General features: G+C 37.7%; 1 protein-coding gene across 4 annotated transcripts in view; it reads right to left on the bottom strand.

Annotated features, from left to right (window-relative positions):
- Positions 1-13,050, bottom strand: part of ATP13A3 (ATPase 13A3) — a 52,779-nt gene that overhangs the window by 28,260 nt on the left and 11,469 nt on the right. For 2 of the 4 annotated variants that reach the window (XM_074547194.1, XM_074547197.1), the window contains exons 1-5: positions 9,497-9,518; positions 5,035-5,128; positions 3,132-3,305; positions 2,452-2,622; positions 2,064-2,134 (exon numbers count right to left, since the gene is read on the bottom strand). In XM_074547194.1, the coding sequence (XP_074403295.1) occupies positions 2,064-2,134; positions 2,452-2,622; positions 3,132-3,305; positions 5,035-5,085 (467 nt within the window). In that variant the 5' untranslated portion in view covers positions 5,086-5,128; positions 9,497-9,518. Of the gene's footprint in view, positions 1-2,063; positions 2,135-2,451; positions 2,623-3,131; positions 3,306-5,034; positions 5,129-9,496; positions 9,519-13,050 lie in introns of those variants that run through there. The other 2 variants (XM_074547196.1, XM_074547195.1) reach the window with 1 other exon arrangement.

The raw sequence follows: 13,050 nt of genomic DNA, 5'->3' as shown, positions 1-13,050 counted from the left end.
TAGTCCAAGAATAATTACACTTGCATTTCCTGTGTTTAAAACAGTGATCTTAATATTATGGTAATATAAAAAGAACAATGATATGAAACTCAAGCTCTCATAACTGAATTAGTTGCCCAAGAAATCTTAATTTGCCCCCCTTCTGTGTTGTGCTAAGCCTTTCATGATGTGATCAAACTGTTCTGTCTCTGAGTGCTGGAGTACGTGCAGCCCACAGTGAATGCTCCTCATGATGCAGGGCTGTGCTCAGATCACAACTACAAACGCGCTGCCTGCTTTAAGGCTTTTACTATACAGATCTCTGCCTCACAGATTCTCTCTTTATAAATATTAACTTGATTCACTACCATATTATTATGTAATATAATTTTTTGGTTTATACATATAAACTGAAGGGCAGAATAAGAAGATGTATCTTAGAGAGGGACAAATTTTTCAAGACTTCTTTTCAGAATGTTTATCATTCACAAGCTCAGATATTATTTTGCATATGGTATCTAGTACTTCACTACACAACCATATACTTTAGAGGAAAGTTGTAACAAACTGGGATTTTATCTGACCTTGTGGAAAAGTGACTTAGTGCTCTAACAGTACCCAGTATGTCTCAGATCCACTTCTTTCTCCTCTTTATTATTCAATAGCTAAAGAATCATGCCCAGCTCAGCTACTGTACCTGACTAAACAAGTGACCAGGCTCAGTCATGGCTAATACATCAAACAAAGGAAAGTTTGGCTTATCAGCAAGAATGTGATTAAATAAATGCTCCCATAACTTCACAGGCATATCTGAGATTTTTCCAGGGCTTATAAATTGTCTGAGTTATCACAAGAACATCAAAAGGCACAGTCAAATAGCCACAAATGCCAAGTTTCAAGTCACTGCTTTAATGCTAAGGAACAACATTTTTTTCTAAACACATGGAGTCATATGATTTTTTTCCAATACCTGTTTTTAACATACAAGTACAGTTTCTTTATCTCATCTGTGAAAACTATTCCCTTTGAACAGTTTAAATTAGGGACACTGTAGGCATGAAAACAGGAGCCTGCAATGCAAAATGATGACTGCCACTACCTGCATAACTGTATTTCATGGGAGACTTAACACAAAAAATGCATACAAAACTTTTAATTACTTACTCCTGAGAACTGAGACATTTCCACCCTCCCCAATGAGGACTGCTCAGTTTTGTAATTGCTTGTGTTACAGCAATTTCTTTAAATTGTTTTCATTGCTGATAACTTTCCATATTATTTGCACACACCTTTTTGGGAAAAAAACCCATCTCCAGATGGTGGTTCAATGCAGTGAACACTACTAATTCAAGCTTAAAACAGATTTTATTGGTGATCTGAATTTATTGTTTCAATGGGCAGTTGCCAAAAAATGGAGAAGCTTGTGCTCATTTAACTTATGGCACTATGAGATGGCCTTATCAAAGAAAGAAAAACTTTCTTCTCCAACCCTAACATCATGCAACAGTGTTGCTGGATAAAAGAAAATACAGTGCATCACAAGCTAGTGCTGCCCACTAAAAGACATTTTTTATCAGTGCAATAGACCTGTTTTTGTTACTAAAGAGTAACAAAAGATGGCTCAGATCCAGCCCAATTGCACTAAAACATAGAAACAGACATACACAAACATGAGCAAAAAAGGTATTTGGTGAATTCCTCCTCTTCCTAGATACTCCTTTTGGGTCTAGCTCAGCAACACAAAAAAATAAATTATTCCATCATAATCAAAGTTTTTGAGTGTTTATAGAAGGACTACTGTCTACGAACAGGTGCTCTGATTCTGAAGTAACTCCAAGAACAGGCAAAAAAGCCTGCAGAAGCATGCAGCCTGTCACCCTACACAAATCACACTTGATAAAGGCAGATTAAACAAACACCTTCCTTCCAGATTCTCCTGCCCTCACTATGGTTCAAACAAAGACTCAACGAGCTAAAACAGCTGGTCAGAAAATAACACCAAATTTCAGCATGTTCTTAGGCATGCTATTTTATTTTTTTAAATACAATTTGAAGCACAACATATAAGAAAAAAGTGTTCTTACCGTACAACATCAAAACTTTGAACTGAATCATTCCAAAAATACTTCACACTGTGATGTGTGAAGTAACGAATCTGTAAGGGCAAAAAAACATAGAGGTCAAACTGGTACCACTTAACACCTCTCTTCTGACTGGCTTTATTCTGAGAGATGACAGAAGCTGAACTTAGAAAAGTTTCACTGAAAAATGAATACTTTTCTTTCAACATAATCTTTCAAGCTTTCCACAATTTTCAGTAACAGGTTATTGAGGAGATTTCTGTTCCACTCAAAAATGAGTTAGCCTTTCAAACAAAAGCAGCAGCTCACATGTACTGGACTGTGTGTGTTTATTCTCAATAGTATCTGAGAATCAGCCAGCACAGTAGCAGAGTATTGCAAGTTTACTTACAGGCAAATGTTTTCTCGAATCGTTTTTATTCTCTTCTGCAGCAGATTCAGAGAAATGAACAGCATGGCCATTTGAAACCTTGTGCACAATGGGGTTAGGATTCTGTAAAGGATTGGCTCCCAAGGAAGGCATAATGCGGACCTTTGCACAAAACCATATCTTGAATTCATCCTTAAAAAGAAGGGGGGAAATGAGTTAGCTGAAAGAGCATTTGTACAGCATTTTACTAAAACAGCTGTAGCAAAATCACAGATCATAGATTAGCAGAGCCCATTCAGAATTACAGCTCCATGCTAATATCAGCTACCTTAGGAATAATTTTCTCTCCACAATTCTAAAAGCACATTTTTGCACTTGGGTCAGCAGTTACACCTTACTTCAACAAATGTTATCTTGCCTGAATAAGGGAGGGGAAACCATGTTTCAGCTTGTAGGAACAAGGTATTTGCTCTGTAACTGCGGATGACAACACCATTGCTGCATTTGATTAAGCTGCAAGGCAGACTACTCGAAATGGCCACTGCAAACAGGTGCCAGCCTTCCCACCCACTCATTCCCCAGGAGCACCGTTCTGCACTGCTCTAAGGCACAGTCATGTCTGCACTGCAGGCAGGGACTGCTGCGCTCCAGCAGCCAGAAGGAGCTGCAAACAGGGAGAAGCACATCCCCTGCACACTTACAGTCGTTCTCAGCAGAACCACCTGGCAGTCCTTCAGAGCAACCCTTCTGCACGTCGCTTTCACACGCCACTGGGGCATCCAGTAGAGGAGGAGGAGAAGAAATCCACCAGAACAGATCACTCCCACAGCAACCAGCACCAGCTTCCAGCGACACAGATCGTAGCCATAGATCTCCTGCACGGCAGTAAAACAAGTAATGATGACTCTTAATTACAGTGCCTGGGATGCCAACATTAATTTTTCATAATGTGCAGTATTTAAAGCAAATCAAATTTCAAAGCCATTTCCTCTTTTTTCTTTTATGGGGGAAGGAAAGATTTGGAACATTTAATACATGGTGGAGTGGAAGCAAAAAGGAACACTGTTTTGCTTAGTCAGAAATATAAACATCAATAAAAGCCTGACAGAGGCAGATCATCCACACTGTGTAAAACATTTTGTTGCACGACTGTCTCCTCTCTGCACTGCTCCCTAAGGACTGAGGCTGCAACACAACCTGCCTTAACTCTCAGTGAACAACAACATTTTTGACCATGACACAGCACAAGCCAACTGAACATTTAAGAGCAAAAGTGTGTGGTTTTGTCAAATGCTGATTTTATGACATAGCATTTAATTAGCTAGCATTCAGTTTTGAATTACTACTGCAGGCTGAATTTTATACATTCTAAAAAGCCCCAAATTATATCAAAGATCACTTTGTAGTAGAGAACTTTGCTTAGTTTATCTGCTATTTAACAAGAAACACTACTTTACAAACTCCAGGCTACACTCCTAGGTACTGTAACTTGCACCAGTTAGAAAAATCCTTTTCCCATGAAAAAACCCTCAAGTATTCAGTGTGCAAGCACCAAGTTAACTTGATGACAGCCAGGAACAGAAAATGATTTCGTGATTTACTGGACACTGTTTGACATTCCTGAGTTTCACATTACATCATTAGATTATATTTCCTGCTGTAAAACGGTAATGCAGTTTCCCATTGAGTCCCACCCATTGTTCATACTGACATGAACTTCTGGGATTTTTTTTTCATCTTTTCATTAAACAGTGTTAGAAATTGTTTAAACTCCTTTCCTAAGAAAACGCTTTTCAAAAGTTTGGTTTGTCACCTTCTCTGATGACAAAAAGCAAAAGTAAAGCCTATTTTCTCTTCAGCAATAAAAATAAGTGAGTGAAAGATGGTGAGAAAAATTCTTCTTTTCAGGAGAAAATAAAATCATTTCCTAAAATAAAAAATATTAACTTTAGTGATCAGGCCATAAGCATCTCCTGTTCTAAGATGCAGTTACTTATTTTCTGTATTAGAGCTATCTAGTGAAGAACTACTTTTCCTTGCAGTGTGGACAAGGACAGAACAGTCACAGAAACCTATCATTTTTGGAAACAAAAATCCCTATATATACCAAATGGACTAGAAAAATTCCTATGAACCCCAAGCGAGCTAGAAATTGAAAGAGTAGCTGCTAGTACTTTCCTGTCAAAGCTTCCTGCTTTGAATCACATTATGAAGCATTAATCTGTTTTAAAATGCAACAAAAAATCTCCAGGATTTGGACAGAAGGAACCCCAACTAACCAAAGAACAACAAAATAATGGTAATAATAATAAAAAAAAAAAACAAAACACAACTCACTTTGTTTCAATTTTCATCTGTAAAAGTGGAAATGTTAAGCACCAAAATGGGTCATCTATTGGACTACTGACCTTAATAAAAACCTTTCCTATCCAAAGACTAAGTTCTTAATACCAAAAAATATTGCCAAGGATAATCTCATAAAATTGCTAAATTGATTTAAACAGAGACAATCCACTTCCCAATGCAATATGCCCCCTTTAAGCAGAAAACCCTGAAAATGTGTTTCTTCCATTATATAAAAAAATAATTAACAGAATTCATTACCATCTCATCTTCCTCTGCTTTATTGACATATTTCTTTTCTTCTTTCTCCATGTTTAGTACGATATGAAACTTCTCAACTTGAGATATGGAAGACCTTCAACAAGACAAGAATTAAAAATGAAAACAACATTACTGATTTTACACCTAAGTTTTATGTTGTTTCAAGTTACTTTCGGTAAGTACATATATAAAACACAACCCTGACCAAAAGTTAATATTTATCTTCAATTTGCACTGTTACTAGTTTCTAGAAGTAACTATCTAAGGAGGTGTATAAAACTTTATGATGGAACATCAGATAAATACAAGTGAAATACTGCATAAACATCAGGCTCTAGAAGAGGAAGAAGCAGCTTGTACCAATTTAACTCAGTTACATTCTACATGCAGCAAGCCGTTTTTGGTACATTCTACAAGCTTCATGATGGAAATGTAAATTAAAAAAAAAAAAAGGTTAAAAGAAGTAGGTTAGTATTAGACATTTGTACCACTCTTTATGTAATAGCTCCTATCAGATGCTTTCACAAGTCAGGCTATCCTTCAAGAGGAAAGGCACAGTACCCCTGAGATCTACACTTCTCATCTGAGCAGAATAAATACTTGCTCAAAAACATTTAGTCCCCAGTTCATTATTTCTAAATCAAGACATGCTTTTCGGTCAGTCTTTCCACTTCTTTCCAATTCCTCTCCTATTCAATTTGCATCAAAATCTCTCACAGTTGCTAATCTTGAGAGGTGCTTTGAGGACAGATTATGATCACAATTTTCATGAATAAGAAAAGGCATGGAAAAAATATGGCACTGTCTACAAGATGGATGTAGTGCACACAGATCCCTACTCCAAAAGGGGAGAGCTACAAACTAAGGCTACATACAGTGAGGCTTATCAGAATTTTCCTCATTGCATAAGCAAGAAAAATCAAAACTACCATCAAACCACCAAATTTTTGAAATACACACTGCATCTAACCTTCATTTGGGCACCCCTGTATATGTTAATTGTATAACATTTTTAATTAATGCACAGGAACAAAAAACTACCACAATAAAATTCACTAAACAGCCAGTGCTCACCTGCCAAGACTATAATTCTCTGCACTGACATGGTACGGCTTTCAATTATATTTACTGCACAAACATAAATCTCTCAGAAGATAGCACTTACTACCACAGCTTATAACCAACCCTCAAGTATTAAGTCACAGCACAAGCAGCTACTCTAATTGTCCTTTTTCAGGCTGTTATTATTAATAAAGTACATGTTATTATTAATAAGTAATGTTGATAAGTACAATCACTACCAATTTCTCTGGCATTAACTCCCCAACATTTTCACAAACCAAATCTCCAGACTAAAGTCAGATTCTCTCAAAGCCAGCCCCTGGATCCTTGCACTCACATCCACCAGCAATGCCAGCTTCAAAGGGTCCCTCCTCCCATCTCCTGCAGTTTATCTACAGCATCACAGCCACTCGTGTTTTCTGCCACCCACCATCTCCTTCCCACTTAACCCAATCAATGAAGCAGGAACCCAACAGCAAACGTTTCTTTTGCTGCCCAAAACTGGATCTCCTCAGAAATCTATTCCCACTGCTGAATAAGGTCCTAGTAGAAGAAACACACAAAGGAGAGAACTGCATCACAGCGCAAAGCTGAGTCTCAGGTGAGAAGAAGCTCAGTATTTCATAAATTAATACAGTTCTCATTTGGTTCTGAATGGAGAGAACTTGCCAATATTGGATTGGAACATCAGCTCACACTTTCCTTGACTTGTTAAGCTGAAAATGTTCTATTGCTATACTATAATTTTACTGCAGATTTGCTTGGAAATTTAGCCACACAAGCCATTAAAGTTCTAAACCACACTGTCACTTAAATTGCCACTTTCTTAACTAAGGAGCTTTCTATCCTGGGAAAGATAAGATATACATAGAACCAGTTAAAATCTGTCCTAAATCTACACAGGACTGCTAAGAAAGCTCCTGAGGACAATCTTTGAATTAATTACTTCAAACAACTTTATGTACACCATACAAATCACATTTTCAACCAAGAAGTCATGCAGCCAGAAAATGTTCTGTATATTTACAGAATTATACTCCTAATAGAGTCCACAGGTCCAGGAAAGAATTATTAGGTTAAGCATACTTGAGCTGCTCTGCTCTTAAACAAGCACACACTTCTCCACTATGATGTACAGTAACATCAAAAAGGGTCCTGCAGGCAACTCTCCAACCTTGATGGACACATCAGGAAAGAACTTGATACAGGAAAGCACCAGGCAGAAAAATAAATGCAAATAGCTTCCAGATCAATGGATCTCAACTGAGATTTCCATTTGGCCAATATGGGACACCATGGCAGTGTGAGAGAGAAGAGCAATTGCCTTCATTTAGGCAATGGGAAGGAACATCAAGTTGTGGGTCTGAAAAAGTATGAAAGGAAATCTCAGCACTAGCAATAATTCCTGTGATTCAGTAAGCTCTTTGAACAGCTGGGTAGAATCAGACAGGGAATACATGAGGAGAATTAGGAGGCTATTTCTGACTCACATCATTAGCTCCATCTGCATTATTTTATACAGACTCATTTACTGAACAACCTTCAACTAACACACGCTCTCAACATGGCCCACACTGCTGGTAATTTTCCATATTAAAGTCCAATTCAAATCTCTAAACTTAAAAAGCATTATAGAAATATTTTCTTCGTTGATGGGTCATGAAAATTATTCCTTTTCCACAAGAAAGAACTGCACTCTCTCTCCTGGCAGACCATGAGCCCAAGCATGTCACCACGAGCTCAGATGGGCAAGTTCTGAGGTTTGTGTCCCATGTCCTGCTGAAAGCTGGGGTTGAACACCACCACATGGTGCTGCCTCCTTGGGTGACTTCAGGCTGCTGGGTCAGACTGAAAAAACCTTACCAATTCAGAGAGACTTTAGCAATCTGCGTTTGAGTTTTACTTCCTTCCTTCTACAATATGATGGAATTAAACTTTAAACTTTTAAAGATTTAAATATAAACCTTGGTCTTTCCAGACCAAGTAAGAGAGTATAACATTTTACTTGAGCCAGAGAAATCCTCTGCCCCTTTTAACAAATTGAAAATAGCAACCTTTTCAAGAAAGAAGACTTACAACCAATGGAAATGCTGAAAGTTACTATCACTCCACTCATAATATTTACTTATTGCATTGCTACTGTATAGCTAAGCACATTCTAGAGCCAGAGTAGCAGGAAATATCAAAAAGGTGTGTAAAGAAAAGGCAGCTTGCCACTGAGATTCAGAGAATGAAATCTCTTGCAACATTGTGTAACAATGTAGGTATAAATTTAACAAATGGTCTAGAGATCAGCTGAACAGTGTCTGAACTCCAAGTACTTCTAAGAGCATACATTTGAGTCACAAGCTTAAACAGTAAATCTCCAACTCTGCAAAACACAGTATACAAAAATTAAGTTGAACAGCATTGCTAATTTGTAACTGTCCTGAAGAGTGTGCAGCTGTGAGCAGGACAGCTGCACCTGCAGCCTCAGACCTAAGTTGATACCTAAGTCTGAATAAGATACTTATTCTGGAGCTAAAATAAATCACAAATTGGATCACTTAAGAAATTACAGCAGTGTACAGAGCTTAAAACTATATGCATCCCTCACAATGAAGAAAATGCTGCACTTTTTCTCAATTACTACACCACTCCATATTTGTCCATCTATCCTGACTAAACCAGGATACCAAGCAATTATACCAAAATATTTGAAAGTAACAAACATTTGTAGCAACAGTATAAGAGATGCAAGTGAAGTTATGGAGTATTTATTAAGGAAATTGTTCTAAAAGCACCACAGCAAGTCTCCATCAGTACACTTGAAGATTTCTGCAAGCCACACTTTCAAAGGACAACTGGCTTACCTCAAGGTAGTTTTCTAACAGCTGGCATAATCAGTAAACTACTTCAGTGCAAATTTTACCCTTAGAGTTTGATTTTTGGGCTGGGAAGCAAAGACAATCTTCGCTCTGATGCCTTCAACATTTGTCTCAATTCCACAATCCTTAAAAACTAAATAATACACATGTTGTTGCCATATAATAAACACATTGTTTATTCTTCCAGTTTTTCAATGTAAGTGGCAGTTTCATAGCATCAAGAGAAAATTTTTAAAGTCTGGACAAATTACAGCTCCAAAAGAAGAAACTTTTGATAACTCCTGCAACCACAGGGTAATTTACACTCCCAATTTCTCAAATTAAAAATTTATTTTTTAAAGCTGAAGTTTTTAATAAAATCCATGTATGGATACCTATAAAAAATTATCGAGTTATTAATTTTGCTTATGGTCTTATCATCTGTCTGCTTAAAATACATGAGTAAACTTCCACATTTGTATTTTAAATGCTCCCTACTTTATTCTTTTCAGATTTTTGTAAAAAGTCCTGTGATAACTAATAGTTTCTCTTACCAATGAGCAGTCCAGCAGCTGTCCTCTGCACTTGCTTTTGTTACCATGAGTTAGCGAGGCAGTTCTTAATAACGGAGACCCTATCTACAAGGGAAGTCCTGACAAATGAACTATTTTGTCTAAAATCTAAAAAAAGTCTCCAAGGGCTTTTCAAACTGTTATCAAAAGATTAACATATCAAAGAAAATTTGGCACTGCTTGGAATGCTTTTTTTTCTTCCTCTTCCCTCCAGAGCGGCCGAACAATTGCAGGACTGTGGCCGGGCTGGCGCGGAGGCTGCGCTTCCAGGGATCGGCCGCCCGGTCCAGCTCCTTCTATTCAAACAACAAATGCCTCCCCGGGAGCCTGCAGACACTCGCAGGGCTGTGCACAAGCCCTGATACTATCTGCCCAGCCAAAAGCATCTATGCTCCTGACCAAACCCTTCCTTGTATTTACAGCCCTGGGAGCGAAGACAACAACGTTCATGTTGAGGACTGAAGGCAGCGGGTCAGAAACGCACGCGTTTCTCACTCTCAGCATTTTGCACTTTAGCACACAGCATAATGAAGCAATCACACCAGAGCAGACGACCTTTAGAGACTGAGTGCAGTAAAGCTAAGAAAGTGAACTTTGTCACTACCTGAACATCACAGAAACAAGGTCGTTTTCTGTACAAGGCAAGGCTCAACCAGCTCTGCTTTGGTACGAATACAAAAGGCAAACCAAGAGATGTAGCAAGGTAGACAATAAAAGCACGAGACACACGAGAAGTCAAACTTCAAATTCACCTCTGTGCAAAGATTAATACAAGTAAATCTTCCTCAGCACCCTATGTAATTACTCTCAATAAATAAATCAAAGTAAACTAACACAGGAAGAAAATTAATAACAAAAAAACCTGACTGACCTGTCTAGAAAACAATCAAACACAATTCCTATTCCTGACATCCGAGCTACTGTCCTAGTAAGTGACTCACTGTGCTCTCCTGGGTCCAAATAGGCTACTAAAGGACTAATACTCCTCTTTCAGAACTTATTTACAACAAGTACATCCTCCAATAAGAGTCACCTTACACCTCTGTTATTAAAAATTAAGCTTCTAAATAGCTCAATGTCATGAAAAGCCTTTCATATTTCTGAATAAAAAAACACCTTGGAAGTTATCATCTTGAACTGTATCCCAACTAGCTGCCAAAACACAAGGGGAAGAAAAGGGGGTTTTTTGCAACTTGAAAGCCAAACATTATTTAGTCACTCAGAAATTCAAAAATTCTGCACTTTAGAGTCATACTTTTAGCAATTTGCTCCAAGAAGAAAACAACTCTACAAGGGAATAGACCTTACAAAGGCAATGTTTACCACTAGGGCTTATTCTTGTTATAGTATCATGAGATTCACACACACTGAGATAATTTACCAAAAAGTCCATTTTTCCCAAACATTGTAGTGAAAGTTTTTGGGATTCATGCAATGGGCCCAAAATGGAGGTAAAAGAATTGCTACCCATACACAAAACACCAGCTAATGCTGAATCGCTGCCATACCGGCAGTAATGAAATTAAAACTGAAGAAATGCTCAAACTGTAAGGGGCCAGGAAGACGAATGAATGTATCTTCTAAGAAAATATTCCATCTGAAAATACATCTGACTTCTTAGGAAAGATGAAAACTCAGCCTGGGAGACAGCTGACCATTAGGAGAAAGTGATGGCCATTCATTTTCCTTGACATGAGGAAACAAATATTTTCCTTGACACAAGGCTAAGAAAAAAGATTATAAAATGCTTACAAGGACGTCCTTCTCAAAACATATTTCATAATATGCTGCACATGCTAAAAATCAATCACCAAAAAAGCAAATTTGGACACAACATTTCCAGCTTGCAAGGGATGGAATCAAGATTTCTGCTCACAGTGTCTTGGACATAAGTCCTGTATTTACTTTCCAGTCCTTCTCTTTTACATAAGATATCCTACTTAAGTATCTATAAAAATAATGTATTATTTCCTAAAATTTCTCCACTGGCAGCTTTTGAAACAAGACAGGCAGAATCTGCAGCCACTGAGAATGAAAGAAGGACACTTTAATACATTTGAAATTTAAAATCTTGAAATCTATTCAAACAGCTATAAGAAAGTCCTGCTAAAATGCACCTCATGACCTCTTATCACCGAACAGTCTCGAATCAGGATCCATCATTAGTCTCTGTGCATCCTTTAAGGAAAGAGTTTCTGAGTTGTTCTTTTTGGATTCTCAGTCTCTAAGGAGCTTCTGTACACAGGTGTGCCTGCACTCTACATTTCTGCTTCTCTGATTCTGCCTCACTGCTGCAGGTAGCCACGACAGGAGCCATGGTGTGCGCCAGATGAGTTTTGCCACACCCTGGACTTGGAAGGATCCATGTCTGAGCAGCAGCACAATGCCAGAGCCATCTCACAGCACCTGGCAAGCCTGATCCCACGTGAAAGAGCCTCTTTGCCTGTCCCCAAAACACAAAACTCATCCCACTCAAAGGCCTGGGGCTATCACATTTTTGTGACTTTAAAAGGTTATGACTTTTGCTTCAATATGCATTACCATGAGCTTACACACGTAATGCACTTGTAAAGCATTCAGTATTATTTGAACATATCTGTATTTTTACAAGCATGTGGTTTACAAACACAAGAGAAGCTCTACTTGAGAGGCAGCCTCACAGAAGAAATGCACCTTACAGAAATGGGAGCTGATGCAGTTTACAGCTCTGCATACCTTGCAGCTGAACCCTTAGATGCCAACTTATCCACATAATGTACAACAGATGCTTGGGGAAGACATACAAACTAAAATAACTATGGAAGATCAAAAATCCTTCAACTGCATTTTGAAAGGAGTTAAGGTTATAATTTGTACTACAAACAAAGCTTAACACTTTAGTCAACTAACCAAGCTCTAACAATAAGAATGACATAATAGTTTAATGAATACATGGAAATTTTACAAGTACACGAGCTAAATTTTAACAAAGCCCTCCACTCAATACCTATTTTATCACTTCCCATCTTAGGCTTTCTGTTATAATACAAGCTTTTGTTTCTGTGTTTAGGCTTAAGGAAGACCATTGTATCCAACAATCACCAAACCAAAATTGTATTTACATTTGTAGAGTGTATTCTTTGTAAAGTATACTTTTTGCAGGCTGTAAGAGCAATTGCAATGTTTATAGTAGAGTAAGGGCTACATTAAGGAAAGATAATTCTACATCTAACAATAAACTCAGTATGTCAATTCATCATGATAACAAAGTACTATAGCCAATACTACACTCAAAACTTACTTTGTAACCAGTCTTCATATCATTATTTTCAGATCACTTAGAAATTTGTTATTAATATAGCAGCAATGAAGAAGATATGTTGGAAGAGAATTAAGGAAAGCTGTTGGTCATCTCAAGGACACTTAGTCAAGTATTTTATCACCTGACTTTCCCAGCATCTCATTTATCTTACTTCAAGCAGCAGCTATTCACATTAATGAAAATTTTCAACTGGAAACCCAGCACCAAAACTCACAATCACCCAAAGCTTGTTCCC

Source organism: Zonotrichia albicollis, chromosome 9, assembly GCF_047830755.1.
Source record: "Zonotrichia albicollis isolate bZonAlb1 chromosome 9, bZonAlb1.hap1, whole genome shotgun sequence".
Taxonomy (NCBI): domain Eukaryota; kingdom Metazoa; phylum Chordata; class Aves; order Passeriformes; family Passerellidae; genus Zonotrichia; species Zonotrichia albicollis.
This window is presented reverse-complemented; position numbering and strand designations above follow the sequence as displayed.